The sequence below is a fragment of the Micromesistius poutassou genome (assembly GCF_964030765.1).
Source record: "Micromesistius poutassou genome assembly, chromosome: 10".
NCBI classification, from domain to species: Eukaryota; Metazoa; Chordata; class Actinopteri; order Gadiformes; family Gadidae; genus Micromesistius; species Micromesistius poutassou.
Genome location: NC_140280.1, coordinates 19667289 through 19689095, shown reverse-complemented (window position 1 = coordinate 19689095; position 21807 = coordinate 19667289). Strand labels below are relative to the sequence as shown.

At 45.3% G+C, this 21807-nt stretch overlaps 2 protein-coding genes and 1 pseudogene across 4 annotated transcripts in view; all 3 read left to right on the top strand.

The window, feature by feature from the left end:
• LOC311354685 (uncharacterized protein) lies at positions 1 to 3986 on the top strand (the record flags this gene model as incomplete). 2 transcript variants are annotated; one of them, XM_084474514.1, is made up of 4 exons in its annotated part: positions 1 to 307; positions 1904 to 2184; positions 2356 to 2422; positions 2866 to 3986. In XM_084474514.1, 4 exons carry the CDS (start codon positions 1 to 3, stop codon positions 3831 to 3833), a joined length of 1623 nt encoding a protein of 540 aa, XP_084330640.1. In that variant the 3' UTR covers positions 3834 to 3986. The 2 variants fall into 2 exon arrangements, with proteins under 2 accessions (XP_084330640.1, XP_084330639.1); XM_084474513.1 differs by having other exon boundaries at positions 1 to 376.
• Positions 3987 to 8206: 4220 nt separating this feature from the next.
• On the top strand, positions 8207 to 14954 carry LOC311354491 (annotated as a pseudogene). Its single transcript, XR_014684168.1, has 6 exons — positions 8207 to 8716; positions 9093 to 9322; positions 9505 to 9568; positions 10086 to 10366; positions 12925 to 12991; positions 13510 to 14954. The product of XR_014684168.1 is annotated as an uncharacterized misc_RNA (transcript).
• Positions 14955 to 20446: 5492 nt separating this feature from the next.
• The window catches only part of LOC311354490 (epithelial cell-transforming sequence 2 oncogene-like), a gene marked incomplete at both ends in the record, with an annotated part of 7900 nt that continues 6539 nt past the window's right edge, over positions 20447 to 21807 (top strand). Inside the window, 2 exons of the mRNA XM_084474285.1 lie at positions 20447 to 20647; positions 21750 to 21805. Coding sequence (XP_084330411.1) covers positions 20447 to 20647; positions 21750 to 21805 — 257 coding nt within the window. The remainder of the gene's footprint in view (positions 20648 to 21749; positions 21806 to 21807) is intronic.

The following is a 21807-nucleotide window of genomic DNA, read 5'->3' as shown; positions in this document are numbered from 1 at the left end:
ATGTTAATAAACATTTCACCGTGCGGCTCAACTTTGGAAGAACGGCTTTCGTCCATCATGGACGTCCTTTCGAAAGCTGCCGTATCTGAAATCAGCCAACTGTTCTCGGAAGGCTCGACTACCCTTCGCTTACAAATAACTCGGAGCCTGAAAGAAAACCAAGCGCTGAGGACGAGGATGAAGGGGATGAGGAGGGAGCTGTTCTCTCTGCGGCTTCAAACCAGATCAAATGCATCGCGTGCGGCAAGTCGTTTGGCCCTGGCTCGAGCCAACATCTGCAAACCACGGACTAAACCACTGGGGAATGGTGAGTTGAGTTCCGGCGGTGAAAGGTGGAAAACAGTAAGGTCCAAGTGTTCAGGGGGCACTACTAGCAGTGGCGGTCTTACCAAAGAGGCATAGTAGGGGGGCCCCCAACCAACCTAAAAAAAAAATGAAAAAATGAAAAATGTTTAAGTAGACAAACAGAGACGAAGCAAGACGAGTCTAAACGCGCAAAAATAAAATAAAGGGTTAGGAAGTAAAGTTACCCAAGCGGCTCAAATAAAAGAAAAAAGCGAAAAGACGCCGATAAGTATTTGGCAACACTGCCAAAGATGACACACTTTTTTACGGCTATTGTTGGGGATACAGACAGGACTGTCTGTCTGTCATGTTCAATCTCAAGTGCAATGCCAATTGCAACCTCACACATACAAAGTCAATTATTCCTCTTGGCAATATTTGCTAAATATATGGATGTTTATGATGTTTTGCTAAGTAGGTCTATATGACTGTTTGTAACTACTTGTCTTGTAGTTATACTGATATTGATTTGATCTTAAAAAAAATAAATGAACAGTGCTGGCATTTTGGCAAAGACAGGTGTTATCTGAACCCTTATTCTATGTTCCATCGTGACTATTAGTTTGTGTAGTGCTACACTTTGTGTGTTCTCTGCTTTCCATCTTCATTTTGGAGTAAAGAAGTGTATGCAGAGTTTAAAGGGGAAGGGTTTTTTCTCATCTCCATCCTTTACTTCCGCATGGATTAGCTCTATCTGCCTATCCACCATTCAGTCTGTACATTTTTTTTCTCTGTTCTCTTTTAAAGATCGGATGAGGTGGGCCCCATACATATCTTCGTCTTGGGCCCCCAATTTGCTAAATCCACCACTGACTTAGTTGTTAGATTTGCAGTAATTGGAAAAAGTTATAATTATAATCATGATAAAAAATTAACAATGAATAATGATTAATATCGGAGAAGCAGTCTACCTCACAACACATGGCCAAAATAATTTGACAATACACCCATTTCCTGCCCTTTCCATGGTCTTGGATGTAATGTATTCGTCATCATCGTTGGGAATTCCCCTCATCTTACACCACCCATAGATTCTAGGCAGCATACATTCTAGGCTGACTGCTAGATTCTGTGTTAAAAAGCCTGGTGCTCTTGTGAAAAGCATCATGACCAGAGCAGTGATAAAACACGGTCAAACTTGGGAGTTGCATTTCAAAGATGGAAACAGTCAAGAGCCCAGAAGGGATCAAGACAGATGCCACGTGAGCTGGTTTATAATTCTTAAACATCAATAAATTCAAAACGTATGAATATTAGCTGATCAGCTTACAGGTAATGACACGTTGTTGCTTGTTGTTGTCCAATAGAATAATTGTGCTTGTCTCACATGTCATGTTGTGCTCAGATCATTTTGCGCTGGTGTTCGTTCAGTGTCCTCAACCTGGTCTCCTGCTTGAGCTTTGAGTCGAGGGAGGAGGGGGCTGGAGGAGACATCCCTCTCCAAAACTCTGAATCTGTGTCTGCAGAACACATTTTAAACCCTCTGTGTGTATGTTACATACATTGAAATCGTAATGTATTGAAACAATCACTTTCTGTCTTTGTTTCCTCTCTGCAGGAGACTGCGATGACTTTGGAGACCGCAGCACACAGCGCAGCTCCACCTCAGATGGTCTGCATGTGGACGCCCCTGGCTCCTCCCACATGTCCAGTCACAACGGGGAGCTGAGGATCCTGAGCGTCCACGGAAAAGGGGAGGGCCCACTGGGGGACGGCCATGACACCCTCTTCACCGTGTCTGAACCGGAGGCTCTGAACTCTCTGTCTGCGGACCACAGCGCGGCCAAGAGCCTGGAGCGCGGCGAGAGGCTGGTCCACCGTGAGGAGCTGACCGGGCAGGTTGGAAATCATCTTCTCATTCACCATCCAAAAGAGAGGCTTCCTCTGTTACAACTCCAGCACACACCCATAGAAAGCACACACCTTCATGATTCAATGTGTCGCAGATTGACAACTATTCTGTGCATATGAAAGAATGTCTTGTGTGTGTTTCCTTCTTTATGTGGAAAGCAGCAGACCCCACACACCATTTTAATCAAGAAGGAAGAGGATATTGGTGAAGGCATACCCGCTGTAGGTTAGTAATACACATTGCATCCATGCAAGCAAGCAAACGACCTGGATCAACTGAGAATGTACTCGATTCTACCTGGTCCTCTTTTGAAAGAGCATCATGACCAGAGCCCTGCTAACACACAAGGACTACTTATACAGTTTATAGTAGAATGATTTACATCTTCTTCATGGCAGACAGGAGTCAGGAATGCTGAGATCTGCTCTGATTCCCAATATAACTCCAGTATTGGTAACACAGGTGACAGGAAACAACAGATGACCTTGGTTGTGTCTTTATGACCTCCCCACATCCTTAAAAGGGGGAGACGTAGCGGTGCGAAAAAGATAGAATGTCAAAATATAATTATTCCAATACACAAGGGTTCAAAGTACATACTGAATCCCTTTGTGCAAATAATGAATTAATACAATTACCTTCTGTCTGTCTTTGTTTCCTCTCTGCAGGAGACAGAGATGACTTTGGAGACCGCAGCGCACAGCGCAGCGCCACCTCAGATGGTCTGCATGTGGACGCCCCTGGCTCCTCCCACATGTCCAGTCACAACGGGGAGCTGAGGATCCTGAGCGTCCACGGAAAAGGGGAGGGCCCACTGGCGGACGGCCATGACACCCTCTTCACCGTGTCTGAACCGGAGGCTCTGAACTCTCTGTCTGCGGACCACAGTGCGGCCAAGAGCCTGGAGCGCGGCGAGTGGCTGGTCCACTGTGAGAAGCTGACCGGGCATTGGGGCAGCCGCAAGGGCCGGCCCCGTGTCTTGTTGGCCAAGGGTTTTCCAGATGATACCAAGATGACCATCCACAAGTGTAACGGCAAGAAGCCCTACAGGTGTGACCAATGCATGAAGAGCTTCAGTCATAGCTCCAGCCTAAAGGTCCACATGAGGACTCACTCTGGGGAGAAGCCCTACAGGTGTGACCAATGCATGAAGCGCTTCAGTCAGAGTGCCAGCCTAAAGCTCCACATGAGGACTCACTCTGGGGAGAAGCCCTACAGTTGTGAACAATGCATGAAGCACTTTGGACGGAGCTCTCACCTGAAGAGACACATGAGGACTCACTCCGGGGAGAAGCCCTACAGTTGTGAACAATGCATGAAGCGCTTTGGACGGAGCTCTCACCTGAAGAGCCACATGAGGACTCACTCCGGGGAGAAGCCCTACATGTGTGACCAATGCGTGAAGCGCTTCAGTAAGAGATGTGACCTGAAGACCCACATGAGGATTCACTCCGGGGAGAAGCCCTACGGGTGTGACCAATGCATGAAGCGCTTCACTACAAGTTCCAACCTTAAGAGCCACATGAGGACTCACTCCGGGGAGAAACCTTACAGGTGTGACCAATGCATGACCCGATTCAGTGATAGCTCCACCCTTAAGAGGCACATGAGGACTCACTCAGGGGAGAAGCCCTGAGGGTTCCTGCAGTGCAACGCCAGCTTTAGCGACACTAGCAATTTGCGTTGGCACATGCTCAAGCACAGAGGCAATGTGTGCTTTGACACAGGGCAACGGGACGCTTTGATTGACACCTCTATCCTCTATTCGTTGAAATGCCTGCTTTATGCTTTTTTTATCATGATTTTACGACGATTACGAACATTGGATTTGCTTTCTGTTTTAATGTTATAAATAATTGAAGTCTGTGATGTAGAATAACTTATTTTTGGACATTTCGGACAACTAAATATTTAATTAAATTTTAGAGCATGATCATGGGATCATGGGATACAGTCAGCAAAGTTACCAAGCATACATTCAATGAAACAATGGGTGTACATGATTCTTATAGGCAATTTCACGTCGTGGGTGTTAGACTTCAGCTTATTTCTAAACTATATATACATAGACTCTGTGTTGTGTATTTTTTTGTCGTAGTAGTAATTCTTCAAGTGGAAATCAAGGCAACTTGACAGGTTGGATCAGAGGGTGGAATAGATGGTTTATTAGAGGATGTAATACAGCACAGGTACAGTTTGGTGGAATAGGCTTTGGCCCAGTCCCATTTCTCTCCCCTTAACAAGAACACTTGCTTTGAGTGCCCTTAGCTGCAAGTCAGCTTCCCTTGCTCCCATAAGTATTGGGACCCCCTACCCCTTCGCGGGAACGCGTAAAATCTAGGGTAAGGGCTCCAATCTAGGGGAAGGGGTAGAATTGGGACAGGGCCTTAGTGTAGGTGGTGAGGAGCGGTCTCCAGACGTGCTCCTTGGCTGTCCATCCCTCTTCTCCTCCAACCAAAGGTTTGGGGCGAGTATTGTAGGACTAATAACTAAAGAACAGATGCAGTGTATCCTTGGTATACGGCCCTGGCTATGCCCCAGACGGCCTGCTTGGTTGGTCCTTGGTGGGACATAAACAAATGGAGGATTGTTGGAATAAGCCCTGGTATCAGTAGGAGAGGCGCTGGCCTGTCCCCACACTAAGAACTGTGAAGACAGAGAGACGCTGAAAAACACCAACATTCTACATTCCTCCCTCTTGATCAGGTTAAACATAGTTTAAAGAAGAGGCGTTCCGGTTCCAGAGCTTCAACCCATCACCAGCCGGGGCTAAGTCTGGGGGATTCAGTGTGGGAGTTGGTCCTAGGGGGTCTGGTCAGAGTAGGATATTAAACGTAGTTTAAAGATCACCCTTTAAATGAGTATTTAGTGTATCTACTGGTACAACAATTAACACTACAACACAACATAACATGGTCCCATTTACTGCAGGCAAGGCATCCGTACATTGACCAACCTTTCCTGATATGGCATCCTGTTCCCGTGAACACACTCCTACCCGCATCCTGCAACCCTTCCTTCATTGGTCCAACAAATGACACCCGTAGGAGCATAGCGCCATTTGATCTTAATTGGGGGATCTGCATCCATTGGGACGGTGTCATAGGGAACCTGGGCTACAGATCTAGGATCTAGGGTTACCTTCGATGACATGCTTGTAAGCTGCAATGTACTCAGGGATGGTGAACGGGACAGCGAGGTAAGGATATACCTGAGATGAAGACGGCATAAGCCCACAAACCCAACACGACTGCATCCCTTTAGCCTTAGCTAACCCATGGGCAGTTTGTAAAACGGTTTTCTTTGTGGATTAAATTATGGCTGTCAAATGAACAATTTCACCCTGTAAAAGATGGCACAACAACATCAGAAACAACACCAGCAACATCATGGCTCAGTTGGTGTTGAGTAGGCAGTTGCAACAGTTATTTCACAGGTGATGGCCACCGCAGGTGTGATGGGGATGAAGGTTTGTAGCAGGGCATCAGGACAACGCTGAGACACAGTTCAGTTCAAGAACAGATAGCCGCCTCCGCTATCTCAAGGACTCAACTTGTGTCTGTGTCTCCTGGAACCAGGGTACGATGAAACATGTGATTCAAAAGAAAAAGTGCAGTATCAGTTTGGGGGAGTCATTGTCACAGCCTCACAAAAAATGGTTATATCAGTAATCAGTCATCATGATTCTCTATGAACTTGTGTGGATGAATGAATGAGTGAACCTTTGTTCAAAAATTAAAAAGATGGAATAAAGGTTCAAAAACTGAGCAGTTGTGTCAAGAAGAAACCGACATGGACATCTCTTCTCTCTCTCTCTGACTCACTTTACTTCTCCCTCTTTCTCTCTCTCTATCTACTCCCTTCACCTCTCCCTCTTTCTCTCTCTCTCTCTACTCCCTTCACCTCTCCCTCTTTCTCTATATCTACTCCCTTCACCTCTCCCTCTTTCTCTCTCTCTATTCCCTTCACCTCTCCCTCTTTCTCTCTCTCTCTCTATTCCCTTCACCTCTCCCTCTTTCTCTCTCTCTACTCCCTTCACCTCTCCCTCTTTCTCTCTCTCTACTCCCTTCACCTCTCTCTTTCTCTCTCTCTCTCTCTACTCCCTTCACCTCTCCTTCTTTCTCTCTCTCTATTCCCTTCACCTCTCCCTCTTTCTCTCTCTCTATTCCCTTCACCTCTCCCTCTTTCTCTCTCTCTACTCCCTTCACCTCTCCCTCTTTCTCTCTCTCTCTACTCCCTTCACCTCTCCTTCTTTCTCTCTCTCTCTCTCTCTCTCTATTCCCTTCACCTCTCCCTCTTTCTCTCTCTCTATTCCCTTCACCTCTCCTTCTTTCTCTCTCTCTCTCTACTCCCTTCACCTCTCCCTCTTTCTCTCTCTCTACTCCCTTCACCTCTCCTTCTTTCTCTCTCTCTCTCTCTCTACTCCCTTCACCTCTCCCTCTTTCTCTCTCTCTCTCTCTCTCTCTCTAGAGTATCCTCATATTTATAAGTTGTCTTATCAGTGGATCTCTCTTCTGTCTACTGCCCTATTCTTTATCAGATCATGTATTAACAGTCTCTGGTATCAGATCATGTATTAACAGTCTGGTATCAGATCATGTATTAACAGTCTGGTATCAGATCATGTATTAACAGTCTGGTATCAGATCATGTATTAACAGTCTGGTATCAGATCATGTATTAATAGTCTCTCTGGTATCAGATCATGTATTAACAGTCTCTGGTATCAGATCATGTATTAACAGTCTGGTATCAGATCATGTATTAATAGTCTCTCTGGTATCAGATCATGTATTAACAGTCTCTGGTATCAGATCATGTATTAACAGTCTCTGGTATCAGATCATGTATTAACAGTCTGGTATCAGATCATGTATTAACAGTCTCTCTGGACTCTAACCACGACCTGAGGAACTTGGTCCTAATTCTGGGACTCCAACCCAGATTCTAGGACTCGAAAACATTCTATATGGGTTAATACAAAAACTTTGTTCAAACATTTAACAAATTAGCACACTTGTATCTTCAAAAATATATAAACAATACAATAATAAATAATCAACCCGGTATCACACGATTTCGTGCTCATGCCCAGATTGATGATGATTGTCGGACTTTTTTCGTGCTACACGGAACGAAATGTAAACCCATGCATTTTGAATGGGAGCGTTTCTCAGACGAGATATATATATATAACTAGGGTGCACTGTACTGTGTCCATGTTGCGGTTCAATCTGGACTTCACAGAGTCAAAGCCAAAGTTCCTTTCCCCCAATTCTTCTCAACCACGGCCGAGATAACCCCCACTACGAGTCTTTACTTGTTGTGGCAGTACCAGAGACGTCAGACGCAGTCTTTATGATTCATAATATCATCCGGAGGAGCACATAGCGTTTGACCGTGATATTAGATATTATATTAAATAGATACCTATATATTATATCATATTATTATATTATATTATATTACGTAACACGCAAATGCACTCATATTATAGTTTGCGTCCAAATAATTTTATACTCTTAGACACTCCAAGAACACTGAATGAGCTAGGTGAGACAGCTTTTAGTTATGCAGCTCCCTGGTGCTGGAATCTCCTTCAAAAAGATCTTAAGTTATCTGTTGCAATTCCTCTTAACCATTTTAAAAAAATACTCCAACAATTTAAATCTGACAGTTGTAAATGCTTTCACTAAACAAACCAGTGTGTTTCAGTGTGTTTTTTATGCATTATCTGTCTTACTTTGTCTTACCTGTTTCTTGTAATCTAATCTTCCCAGTGTTAAGTATGTTTTGTTGAACCTGTCTTTTCTGTGCTCTGTTTTTGTGTTTCGTCAGATTTTGTGCAATGTCTACGTGCTGTGATTCTATGTTTTGTCGTATTTTTGTGTATGTGTTTTTATGCTTCATGTTTTTTTGTGCAATATCTTTGTCTGTATGTCAGGGCCCCCTTGAAAAAGAGGCTAAAGGTCTCAATGGGACTCACCTGGATAAATAAAGGTTAAATAAAATAAAAAATAAACACGCCTACAATGCAGTTCGCCGCCCGAGCAGTAGGGGTCACTGCGGCCTAATGCCGTGTCCCCCTTGGTCGGTAAGGTCGTTGATTGTTGTGCTTCCGGCTCACAGTGACCAACAATGAAGTCCTTCTCGACCTCATACTTTGTTTTAGATTATTAGATTGTGGGGTTTTATCCACAACAGAGTAAAATATGTTAATAAACATGTCACCGTGCGGCTCAACTTTGGAAGAACGGCTTTCGTCCATCATGGACGTCCTTGCGAAAGCGGCCGTATCTGAAATCAGCCAACTGTTCTCGGAAGGCTCGACTACCCTTCGCTTACAAATAACTCGGAGCCTGAAAGAAAACCAAGCGCTGAGGACGAGGATGAAGGGGATGAGGAGGGAGCTGTTCTCTCTGCGGCTTCAAACCAGATCAAATGCATCGCGTGCGGCAAGTCGTTTGGCCCTGGCTCGAGCCAACATCTGCAAACCACGGACTAAACCACTGGGGAATGGTGAGTTGAGTTCCGGCGGTGAAAGGTGGACAACAGTAAGGTCCAAGTGTTCAGGGGGCACTACTAGCAGTGGCGGTCTAACCATAAGGCATAGTAGGGGGGCCCCCAACCAACCAAATTTTTTTTTTTTTTTAAGTTTACAAACAGAGACGAAGCAAGAGTCTAAACGCGAAAAAATAAAATAAAGGGTTAGGAAGTAAAGTTACCCAAGCGGCTCAAATAAAAGAAAAAAGCGAAAAGACGCCGATAAGTATTTGGCAACACTGCCAAAGATGACACACTTTTTTACGGCTATTGTTGGGGATAAAGACAGGTCTCTCTCTCTCTCTCTCTCATTTATATGTGTATATATATATATATATGTATGCCACCTCAGATAGTCTGCATGTGGACGCCCCTGGCTCCTCCCACATGTCCAGTCACAACGGGGAGCTGAGGATCCTGAGCGTCCACGGAAAAGGGGAGGGCCCACTGGGGGACGGCCATGACACCCTCTTCACCGTGTCTGAACCGGAGGCTCTGAACTCTCTGTCTGCGGACCACAGCGCGGCCAAGAGCCTGGAGCGCGGCGAGAGGCTGGTCCACCGCGAGGAGCTGACCGGGCAGGTTGGAAATCATCTTCTCATTCACCATCCAAAAGAGAGGCTTCCTCTGTTACAACTCCAGCACACACCCATAGAAAGCACACACCTTCATGATTCAATGTGTCGTTAGGGCAGATTGACAACTATTCTGTGCATATGAAAGAATATGTCTTGTGTGTGTTTCCTTCTTTATGTGGAAAGCAGCAGACCCCACACACCATTTTAATCAAGAAGGAAGAGGATATTGGTGGAGGCATGCCCGCTGTAGGTTAGTAATACACATTGCATCCATGCAAGCAAGCAAACGACCTAGATCAACTAAGAATGTACTCGATTCTACCTGGTCCTCTTTTGAAAGAGCATCATGACCAGAGCCCTGCTAACACACAAGGACTACTTATACAGTTTATAGTAGAATGATTTACATCTTCTTCATGGCAGACAGGAGTCAGGAATGCTGAGATCTGCTCTGATTCCCAATATAACTCCAGTATTGGTAACACAGGTGACAGGAAACAACAGATGACCTTGGTTGTGTCTTTATGACCTCCCCACATCCTTAAAAGGGGGAGACGTAGCGGTGCCATCTCAGCTGGAGCCTTTGACCCTTGACCCCTCCAAGGGGGACAATGAAAAGGCATAATCAACAAATGGAATGAATAGAAAGATAGAATGTCAAAATATAATTATTCCAATACACAAGGGTTCAAAGTACATACTGAATCCCTTTGTGCAAATAATGAATTAATACAATTACTTTGTCTGTCTTTGTTTCCTCTCTGCAGGAGACAGCGATGACTTTGGAGACCGCAGCACACAGCGCAGCGCCACCTCAGATGGTCTGCATGTGGACGCCCCTGGCTCCTCCCACATGTCCAGTCACAACGGGGAGCTGAGGATCCTGAGCGTCCACGGAAAAGGGGAGGGCCCACTGGGGGACGGCCATGACACCCTCTTCACCGTGTCTGAACCGGAGGCTCTGAACTCTCTGTCTGCGGACCACAGCGCGGCCAAGAGCCTGGAGCGCGGCGAGAGGCTGGTCCACCGTGAGGAGCTGACCGGGCAGGTTGGAAATCATCTTCTCATTCACCATCCAAAAGAGAGGCTTCCTCTGTTACAACTCCAGCATTGATTTAAAAATACAACTTACCGCTGTATCAGCTGTTCTTTCACAAATCATTTAACCAACCATTTACCCTAAAATTCGATCTTGTTTTGGAAGCCTGGAATATACTTAATATACTCAAATGTATTATTAGGTGCCAAGCACAAAGTGCGAGGCAACCTATTGAAATTGTTAGTGTTTTTTTATTCCGACGAGTTTGACTTACACAGCCTACACCGATTGCACGCTTTTTATGAAACTTACTAGACCTGTAGTGGTTGACCCAAAATTAGCAGACAGCAAATTTTACACTGATTGGCCCAAGGGTGGCGCTACACCAACTGTCCAAAAATGCAAACTTTGCACAAACATATCTCGTAACTGGTTTGGCCTACACTCATGAAACTTTGCTCACACATGCACATCCTCATGTTGAACAAATATACCTCAAGAACCTATGACTTCCGGTTCCCAGATTTTCTGCCTTTTTGAATTTAGTTAAAAACAGTAAATTGCCTAAGGATCCCAGGTTTTTTTACTTTGACAAAAATCCTTTAGCCCATATCATCTCTGGCCCATTATCTTAAATCTGACCTAAAGATTAGTCTGTAGAATAAAGTTTAAAGCACCCATGAGCCATTGAGTTCTAAAACGGGTGTGGTTTAAACTGTGAAAATATTTAATTGCTCATATCAACATCAAGTTGGACTCCTATGATGTTGACCCCAATAAAAAAGTTGTTCAGAATCAAATTTTGAACAAGATAAAGTTTACATATTTTCAAATAGGGCGTGGCATCGAAATGGGCGTGGCCTGTCACTAAAATCACCACAGTTCATAGACACAATGTTTGATTTAAGCGGGACTGACTTAGTGGCCGTTTGGGCCCAAAGTTCCAACTGCTCAAGTAAAATGAAGTCGATTAGCAAAACAACATGGCCGCTATAGGTAAAAATCTGCAAATTTGAACAAACTTCCACTCTGCGGAGACCATAATAGTTATGAATATGAAATTCACAGGACACGTGTAGACTAGTGCCTGTAGCTGACATACCAAAAACCGTGTTTGTCATGTTTGTAGCGCCCCCTACAGGATCTTTAAAAAGCAGCCCCTGCGCCAATTTTCACCAATATGTATGAAACTCACTAAGCACGTATAACGTGTCAAGACCTACAGAAAAGCCTCTTGGACCCATGCCCCAAAACCCACAGGAAGACGGATATTTTCATTTTTCATTTTCACTCTCGGCGGCCATTTTCACTTTTTTGCCTTGTATTTGAATGAACTCCTTCTAGGGAATTTATCGGATCTGCTTCAAAATTGGTCAGTACAGTCAAGAAATGGTGCTGAATGAACCCTCTACAATTTGTGACTGTACGTTGAAGGGCGTGTCCGTGGCGTGCTGTCAAATTTGGCCACTTTGAATGGAATTTCATGGTGTGGCCTGTCACTAAAATCGCCACAGTTCATAGACGCAATGTTTGATCTGAGCGGGACCGACACAGTGGCTGTTGGGGCCCAAAGTTTCAACTGCTCAGTTAATATGAAGATGATTGCCAAAACAACATGGCCGCCAGAGGCTAAAAATCATTGAAAATTGTCAAAAATTAACTTAACGCCAAAAGGCAGGGTTAACTTAACCCAATCATCATCAAACTTAATGGTTAGGGTTAGGTTTATTGTCTGCGTCATGGTCTGGTTAGGGTTAGGTTTGATGTTTTATTGGTCGGTAGGGTTAGGGTTAGGTTTGATGGTTTATTGGTCCGTAGGGTTAGGGTTGATGGTTCATTTGTCGGTAGGGTTAGGGTTAGGGTTGATGGTTCATTTGTCGGTAGGGTTAGGGTTACGTTTGATGGTTTATTGGTCGACTCAGGCTTGGCACCTTAAACGCTGCTCGCAGCTTTAATTGTTATTATTATTATTATTATTATTTTAAAACATGCCATAGCCTACTATACTATACATTCATGTTCATTCATGCAGCCCTATTGAAAAAAATGTTTCCACAATCCACACGCTATTTCTATGCAGTTTCACACGTATGAATAATCTTTGACATAATATTCAAATCAGGTTAATAGTTTACATGTTTGTGCTGTGTATAGCCTACGTGTGTGTAAGCGTAGGCTATGTTGTAGTTCTGACCTGCCATGGCACGTCAAAATAGCAACAACAACTGCGCTATCCTCTATAGACCAGGTATTTTTCGGTCAGTGGCGCAATTGCATTGGCGCATTTTTTAGAACACTAAAATAGCACCAAGTATCATTTGCGCCGGAACACGCCCCTGCTTTTCGCCGACACGCCTCTCCCGGCGCAAGTCTAGTGGCGCCTGGTTGCTGCGGGGGAAAATCAGATTTGCGCTGGGTGCAAACTAGCAACGACACATGCGTCGGTGTAGAAAGTCAATTGCGCCGGGCGCAAGATAGGGCCCAATGTGTTGTTAGGGCAGATTGACAACTATTATGTGCATATGAAAGAATATGTCTTGTGTGTGTTTCCTTCTTTATGTGGAAAGCAGCGGACCCCACACACCATTTTAATCAAGAAGGAAGAGGATATTGGTGGAGGCATGCCCGCTGTAGGTTAGTAATACACATTGCATCCATGCAAGCAAGCAAACGACCTGGATCAACTGAGAATGTACTCGATTCTACCTGGTCCTCTTTTGAAAGAGCATCATGACCAGAGCCCTGCTAACACACAAGGACTACTTATACAGTTTATAGTAGAATGATTTACATCTTCTTCATGGCAGACAGGAGTCAGGAATGCTGAGATCTGCTCTGATTCCCAATATAACTCCAGTATTGGTAACAAAGGTGACAGGAAACAACAGATGACCTTGGTTGTGTCTTTATGACCTCCCCACATCCTTAAAAGGGGGAGACGTAGCGGTGCCATCTCAGCTGGAGCCTTTGACCCTTGACCCCCCAAGGGGGACAATGAAAAGGCATAATCAACAAATGGAATGAATAGAAAGATAGAATGTCAAAATATAATTATTCCAATACACAAGGGTTCAAAGTACATACTGAATCCCTTTGTGCAAATAATGAATTAATACAATTACTTTCTGTCTGTCTTTGTTTCCTCTCTGCAGGAGACAGCGATGACTTTGGAGACCGCAGCACACAGCGCAGCTCCACCTCAGATGGTCTGCATGTGGACGCCCCTGGCTCCTCCCACATGTCCAGTCACAACGGGGAGCTGAGGATCCTGAGCGTCCACGGAAAAGGGGAGGGCCCACTGGGGGACGGCCATGACACCCTCTTCACCGTGTCTGAACCGGAGGCTCTGAACTCTCTGTCTGCGGACCACAGCGCGGCCAAGAGCCTGGAGCGCGGCGAGAGGCTGGTCGACCGTGAGGAGCTGACCGGGCAGCGGGGCGGCCGCAAGGGCCGGCCCCGTGTCTTGTTGGCCAAGGGTTTTCCAGATGACACCAAGATGACCATCCACAAGTGTAACGGCAAGAAGCCCTACAGGTGTGACCAATGCACGAAGCGCTTCCAACTGAAAGGCAACCTGAAGAGCCACATGAGGACTCACTCTGATGAGAGGCCCTACGGGTGTGACCAATGCACGAAGCGCTTCCAACTGAAAGGCAACCTTAAGAGCCACATGAGGACTCACTCTGGGGAGAAGCCCTACAAGTGTGACCACTGCGTGATGGCCTTCAGTACAAGCTCCAGCCAAAAGCTCCACATGATGACTCACTCTGGGGAGAAGCCCTACGGGTGTGAACAATGCACGAAGCGCTTCAGAATGAGCTCTCACCTGAAGAACCACATGAGGTCTCACTCCGGAGAGAAGCCCTACAAGTGTGACCAATGCGTGATGGGCTTCACTGATAGCTCCAGTCTTAAGAGCCACATGAGGTCTCACTCCGGAGAGAAGCCCCACAGGTGTGACCAATGCGTGAAGTGCTTCAGTAAAAGCTCCAACCTGAAGAGCCACATGAGGATTCACTCTGGGGAGAAGCCCTACAGGTGTGACCAATGCGTGATGAGCTTCAGTCATAGCTCCAGCCTAAAGCTCCACATGATGACTCACTCTGGGGAGAAGCCCTACGGGTGTGACCAATGCACGAAGCGCTTCAGACTGAGCTCTCACCTGAAGAACCACATGAGGTCTCACTCCGGAGAGAAGCCCTACAGGTGTGACCAATGCGTGAAGCGCTTCAGTAAAAGCTCCAACCTGAAGAGCCACATGAGGATTCACTCCGGGGAGAAGCCCTACAGGTGTGACCAATGCGTGATGGGCTTCAGTCAGAGATCTCACCTGAAGAGCCACATGAGGACTCACTCCGGGGAGAAGCCCTACAGGTGTGACCAATGCGTGATGAGCTTCAGTCAGAGCTCTCACCTGAAGACCCACATGAGGACTCACTCAGGGGAGAAGCCCTGAGGGTTCCTGCAGTGCAACGCCAGGTTCAGCGACACTAACAATTTGCGTTGGCACATGCTCAAGCACAGAGGCAATGAGTGCTTTGACACAGGGCAACGGAACGCTTTGATTGACACCTCTATCCTCTATTCGTTGAAATGACTGCTGTAGGTTTTTTTTTTCATCATGATTAAAGACGCTTTTTAAATTTTTGATTCGCTTTGTTTTTATTATTGTAAATAATTTATGTCTGTGTGATGAAGAATAACTGAACACTTGACAATAAAATATTAGATTCAGTTTTAGAGCATGATCATTGCAAGATACAGGCAGCGAAGTTACCAAGCATACATTCAATTACACAATGGGTGTGTGTACATTAGACTGGGCAGCCCCGCCCATTCTGCCAGCGATTTGAGTTCGCCATGCAGAAGGGTCTGGAGAAGAGCAATACATTTCTTCCTAGTTTATGTTTTTGCGGCAGCCAATCACCAAGCTGGCTTTTCCCACTAGCGCGCTATTGGCTGGTTTAACACAATGACGAGTCAATTTAACTCCGCCCGTTGATCACGCCTCTTGCTGAAGAAATTGACAGCAGCTTCCCCAGACCAACGTGCAATCTACGATTGAGCTTGGTCTGGCAATAGCCAGGCTAGGTGTACATGATTCTTATTGGAAACTTTCACATCGTGAGTTAATATAAAAGAAACAAGGGTGAAGTGTCTGAGATTTTAGCACTGGCCAGAGGAGAGACCCAAGTTAAATTGCAATACACTATTGGTGGAATGGACTTCAATGCAAGACAGAGGAATCTACACAAAGAGGTCAGCCGATTGGCCTCAGTATCAGACTTCGTGGCTACAGTTGCAATGCAAATGAAAACTATCACACCTTTCAATTAGAGGACAGGAGGTATCTTAAGTCCAAGGAATGTATAGAAATTGCTTTCAATTGGCTAGTTATTATATGAACAGTTTTATATTATACTTAGTTGAGTGTTGCATGCAGTGCTCAACTATTGTTCTTCGGTTTTATTCATTTTTTCTTTCTACAAACTTCCACAATTCTTCACCTAGAGACTCCATTCCAATTTTAAAATGTTCTGACACTTCAACTTCAGACTTTGTAACTTGGTCAATTAACATTTTCCTGTGTTTTTCAGAATCACAATCAAGTCTATTTTCATACCGTCCTTGTGTATTTCCAGTCGGTCTCATTGAGTTCCGTTGAGGCTCGAGGGTGAGGACGCTCTAGATGGCGCTGTAGCCCAGGGTGGCTATTGTGATAGCCACCCTGCTAGCCACCCAAAGCTAACCATTGTGGACGCCGCAGAAGCCTTAAGCTTATTAGCAGCCCTGCTGTAGTGGCCCCAGATATAACTGACCATGCTGACCATTGGTCACTGACGGTAGCTTTAGCTTCAGTAGCAGCTCTGACCATGCTGACCATTGGTCGCTAACTGTAGCTTTAGCTTCAGTAGCAGCTCTCACTGACGGTATCTTTAGCTTTAGTAGCAGCTCTGACCATGCTGACCATTGGTCACTAACGGTAGATTTAGCTTCAGTAGCAGCTCTGAACATGCTGACCATTGGTCACTGAAGGTAGCTTTAGCTTCAGTAGCAGCTCTCACTGACTGTATCTTTAGCTTCAGTAGCAGCTCTGACCATGCTGACCATTGGTCACTGACGGTAGCTTTAGCTTCAGTAGCAGCTCTGACCATGCTGAACATTGGTCACTGACGGTATCTTTAGCTTCAGTAGCAGCTCTGACCGTGCTGACCATTGGTCACTGACGGTATCTTTAGCTTCAGTAGCAGCTCTGACCATGCTGACCATTGGTCACTGATGGCAGTTTTAGCTTCAGTAGCAGCGCTGACCATGCCGACCATTAGTCACTGACGGTATCTTTAGCTTCAGTAGCAGCTCTGACCATGCTGACCATTGGTCATTGACGGTAGCTTTAGCTTCAGTAGCAGCTCTGACCATTGGTCACTGATGGAAGTTTTAGCTTCAGTAGCAGCGCTGAACATGCTGACCATTAGTCACTGACGGTATCTTTAGCTTCAGTAGCAGCTCTGACCATGCTGACCATTGGTCACTGACGGTAGCTTTAGCTTCAGTAGCAGCTCTAACCATGCTGACCATTGGTCACTGAAGGTAGCTTTAGCTTCAGTAGCAGCTCTGACCATTGGTCACTGATGGTAATTTTAGCTTCAGTAGCAGCTCTGACCATGCTGACCATTGGTCACTGACGGTAGCTTTATCTTCAGTAGCAGCTCTGACCATGCTGACCATTGGGCACTGATGGCAGTTTTAGCTTCAGTAGAAGCGCTGACCATGCTGACCATTAGTCACTGACGATAACTTTAGCTTCAGTAGCAGCTCTGACCATGCTGACCATTTGTCACTGACGGTACCTTTAGCCTCAGTAGCAGCTCTGACCATGCTGACCATTGGTCACTCATGGTATCTTTAGCTTCAGTAGCAGCTCTAACCATTGGTCACTGACGGTAACTTTAGCTTCAGTAGCAGCTCTGACCATCCTGACCATTGGTCACTGACGGTAGCTTTAGCTTCAGTAGCAGCTTTGACCATGCTGACCATTGGTCACTGATGGCAGTTTTAGCTTCAGTAGCAGCGCTGACCATTGGTCACTGATGGTAGCTTTAGCTTCAGTTGCAGCTCTGACCATTGGTCACTGATGGCAGTTTTAGCTTCAGTAGCAGCGCTGACCATGCTGACCATTAGTCACTGACGGTAGCTTTAGCTTCAGTAGCAGCTCTGACCATTGGTCACTGACGGTATCTTTAGCTTCAGTAGCAGCTCTGACCATGCTGACCATTGGTCACTGACGGTATCTTTAGCTTCAGTAGCAGCTCTAACCATTGGTCACTGACGGTATCTTCAGCTTTAGTAGCAGCTCTGACCATGCTGACCATTGGTCACTGATGGTAGCTTTAGTTTCAGTAGCAGCTCTGACCATGCTGACCATTGGTCACTGACCGTAGCTTTAGCTTCAGTAGCAGCTCTGACCATTGGTCACTGACGGTATCTTTAGCTTCAGTAGCAGCTCTGACCATGCTGACCATTGGTCACTGACGGTAGCTTTAGCTTCAGTAGCAGCTCTGACCATGCTGACCATTGGTCACTGACGGTAGCTTTAGCTTCAGTAGCAGCTCTGACCATGCTGACCATTGGTCACTGACGGTATCTTTAGCTTCAGTACCCGCTCACTGTGTTTGGTTAATGCTTTTGCTACGCTTTTGGAAAGCTTGCTGTAATACATCCCTTAAATAGACTAACCTATTAGCATTAAGATGATCTTAGTGCTTCAGTGCCTAGCTCTGGATTAATCTTAATCGTGACAGTAGAACTCATGAATACGTTTACAGATAACCAGGTGAACAAATATGCTTCAACTGTACTTTTGAAAGGATAGGGTTAGGGGTTAAGTACACTTTTAGTATGTAACTGTATTTTGTAGTAATTTCGTCACATTCAAGTATACCAAAATGTACTAAAGTATACTCCCAAGTGTAAATAGTATGCCACAATGGCTCAACCAGTGAAAAGTATTATTTCTAGCATTCTAAATCATTGCAGTACAATTGCATTATATCACCAGTGTGTTTGAAATATACTTAAAAAGTCATTAGAGGTCTATGATAACTATTATCATATCGCTGTCATATTTCAAGTGATTTTCATTGTTTTCTTTGTTTTTACGTTTCTACTTTCATAGACTTCTGTGACTAGGCATGTCTGCCTCTGAACGGGGGGAGCTGTTCACTGAGGAGGACCTGGCCCTTAAGAACATCCAGGCAGCGGCAGCTCAACTCCAGGACCCATCAGAGAAGGAGGGAGCTTGAAGACTACAGAGGTCTACCTGAAGAGCAGCCCTCCACCGTCCTGCTGGGTGGTGGTGGGAGAGGAGAGGGACCTTCCCCATCTTGTTTAACCTGGCCAGTATTTATACATGTGCCCAGTCGTCTCCACTGCAGCGGAGCGAATGTGTTCAACTCCAGGGAAGAGCGTGCCTTGCCCCAGAAAAGGCTGACATGATCATTTTTCTTATTTTTCAAATAATACTTCATTGTACAGTTTTGTAGTTATTTAATAAATATGTTAATAATTTGAATACTTTCACTAAACTAAACACTAAACTGTTTTAGTGTAAAATCATTTGGATGGGGAGGAGTCGTGTCCTTATACACAACTGATTCCTTCCCTTCACATAATGGGTGTTGAGTGTAGTAGAAACAATGAAGTACAGAATGAAGCACACTATTGGTACCCAGCGATACCCAGCCCTGAGGCTGGGTATCGCCTTAAATCTCTCGCCTTATTGCCTCTATATCCACTCACAGAATGCCTTTTAAAAGATAAAATCGCTTAATATTCAAGTAGCATCGTAGCACGTTGAAGAGAGAGAGAGAGAGAGAGAGACAAAGACAGAGACAGAGAGAGAGAGAGAGAGACAGTGACACAGAGAGAGAGAGAGAGAGAGAGAGAGAGACAGAGACAGACAGAGACAGAGACAGAGACAGAGAGAGAGACAGAGACAGACAGAGACAGAGAGAGAGACAGAGACAGACAGAGAGAGAGACAGAGACAGACAGAGAGAGAGAGACAGAGAGAGAGAGAGACAGAGACAGACAGAACAGAGAGAGAGACAGAGACAGACAGAGAGAGAGAGAGAGCACCACAGCCACTGTGAATAAAGCTAACCAGAGGCTTTACTTCGTTAGGGCCCCTGAGCTGTGAAGCTGGGCCTGGGGTGGTGGTGGATAGCCTCCTCAGGGCCGTTACTGTGGTACAGCAACACTGCAGTACGGGAGAAGAAGGGTCTCCAGAGGATCACAGGCACACAGCCCCCCCATGGACGCCCTGTACACACACAAACCCATTCCTTCACACTTCGAGAGTGTGTGTCTGTCCCGCCATGTCTGCGTGTGTTTGTGTCTCCCCACCTCGCTGGTGTTGCTTGGGCCCCTGGGTCAGAGAGGGTAACCAAGGTGACAGACAGACCCCACCCCCCTCCCCCACCACCAGTCTGATGAATAGTGTGTTTAATAGTGTGTGTTTTTTTGAGTTGTGTATCGGATTTCCTGGAGCGCATTCCTGCCCTGTCTCAATCAATTGAATGATTGATTTAATCAAATCCTTAGAGGGAGAGGGAGTGTGTGTGTGTGTGTGTGTGTTCTCCCATTATTGTAACCACCACAGTTTCTTGATTTCGCTTGAACATCTCCAATAAAAAAAAAAAGACAATCTAAATCCTACACTGTCCTCTTGTTTCACCTTCTTATGACAAATGGACGCCCTCAATGTAAATGTACCATAGTCGGCCCTACTGTTGCTGATTTGAACCCCTTTTTAAAGATGTATACAAAGAGGCAGAGTCTGAAACATGATATGGAAATCCAGTCTCCCCATTGGTCGACTCAAGTTACCCAGACTAGTCAAGCGTGTGTCGGAATGTCTTCCATTTGTGTTGGTGTGTTTCTAAGGAAACGGAGACTAGGAAGAGGGCAGACACCTCCTCCTAATAAACACACACACACACACACAGCGCAAACTTTACCAAACAGTGCAGTGCATGTGTACAAATGGAACCACACGGGGGAATAGTTTGCGAGTGAAAGTGTTTTTAAAATGGAGACGCGTCTTGACGCAGCCCCCAGCGGATCTCTCCCCCACTCCGTGAAGCGGTGGCAGCTGGACGGCACCGACTACGACTTGAAGTCCGCCCGGAGGCCTCCTCAGACCGGACGGACCCACGGACCGGGTCGAGGCTCGTCCGGGACCCGCTTCAGCGCGTGGACTCCGCTGGTCCACAAGCCGTCCAACCAGCAGGTGCGTGCGGGCAGAGAGCGACGCGTCTCCGGGCGGGTTAGTTAGAGTTAGCTGGTTATATAGGCGATGGTGGTGCGTTATGGGAGTCTGGGGCTGAACTGTGTTCTCACTTTTATGTTCACTGGTTGTTGTTGCACTGTTGAAATATAAGATGTAGGACGGATATTGTAAAACTAATAATTAGGGCTGTCAAGCGATTAAAAATCAATCTAATTAATTACAGGCTCTGTGATTAATTAATTGAAAAAATCGCGTTATTTTTTCTGTGATTAATTAAGTAAGAGATAATCACCGAGAGGCTGGGCAATAAAAGCCGGGCATATCAAACTGTTTATTGCCCTGCCTTGAGGTGATTATCCCGTTTATTCTACTTCTTGCTTGCCAACATAATAAAACAATTCAAATACTTACACACACACACACACACACACACACACACACACACACACACACACACACACACACACACACACACAAATTGCGTGTTTTAAATATGTTATTCCTTGAACTCTGGCAGTGGATTTAAAGTTAATTTTCCCCTAAAATGTAATCAAATAGACCTGCAGGTCTATATTATAGGTCTATATATCTATGTAATTGTTTTATATGTGTTAAGTGTGTTGATTGACAGTCAGTTCTAACCAATGGTAACGCGCCAGAGAGCTGTTTTAAATAATTGATATGCAATTAAAAAGTGGCGCGAAGTTTAGCGTACATCCGGTCTTCATCATAATAATAATAAATACCACGTTCTATGAAACAAGACCTTTTTTAACTTGGAGACTTCTAAAAACATGTCAAGTTATACTTTCAGTCCATATTTTAATGATACATTTATTTATATAGCACCGTTACAAAGTGCATTACAATAAAAACAGATCATTCAAGACAATAAGAATAATGCAATACAAGATATTACAATAAAATAAGCAGCAAAACATAAAAAACTGATAAAATAATAAAGATTAGATTAAATAATTTGAATAGTACACGAAATGCCATCAGCTTGGAAAAGCCGTCAGATAAAGTGAGTCTTAAGAAGAGACGTTAAGGAGGACACTGAGTCATACGTGTGTTGTGTGTTGCTGGTGTTGCTGGTCAGCTGTTCCAGGAGCGCAGCGCGCTGGTCCTCCACTGGTTCGACCTCTGGAGCCACGCGC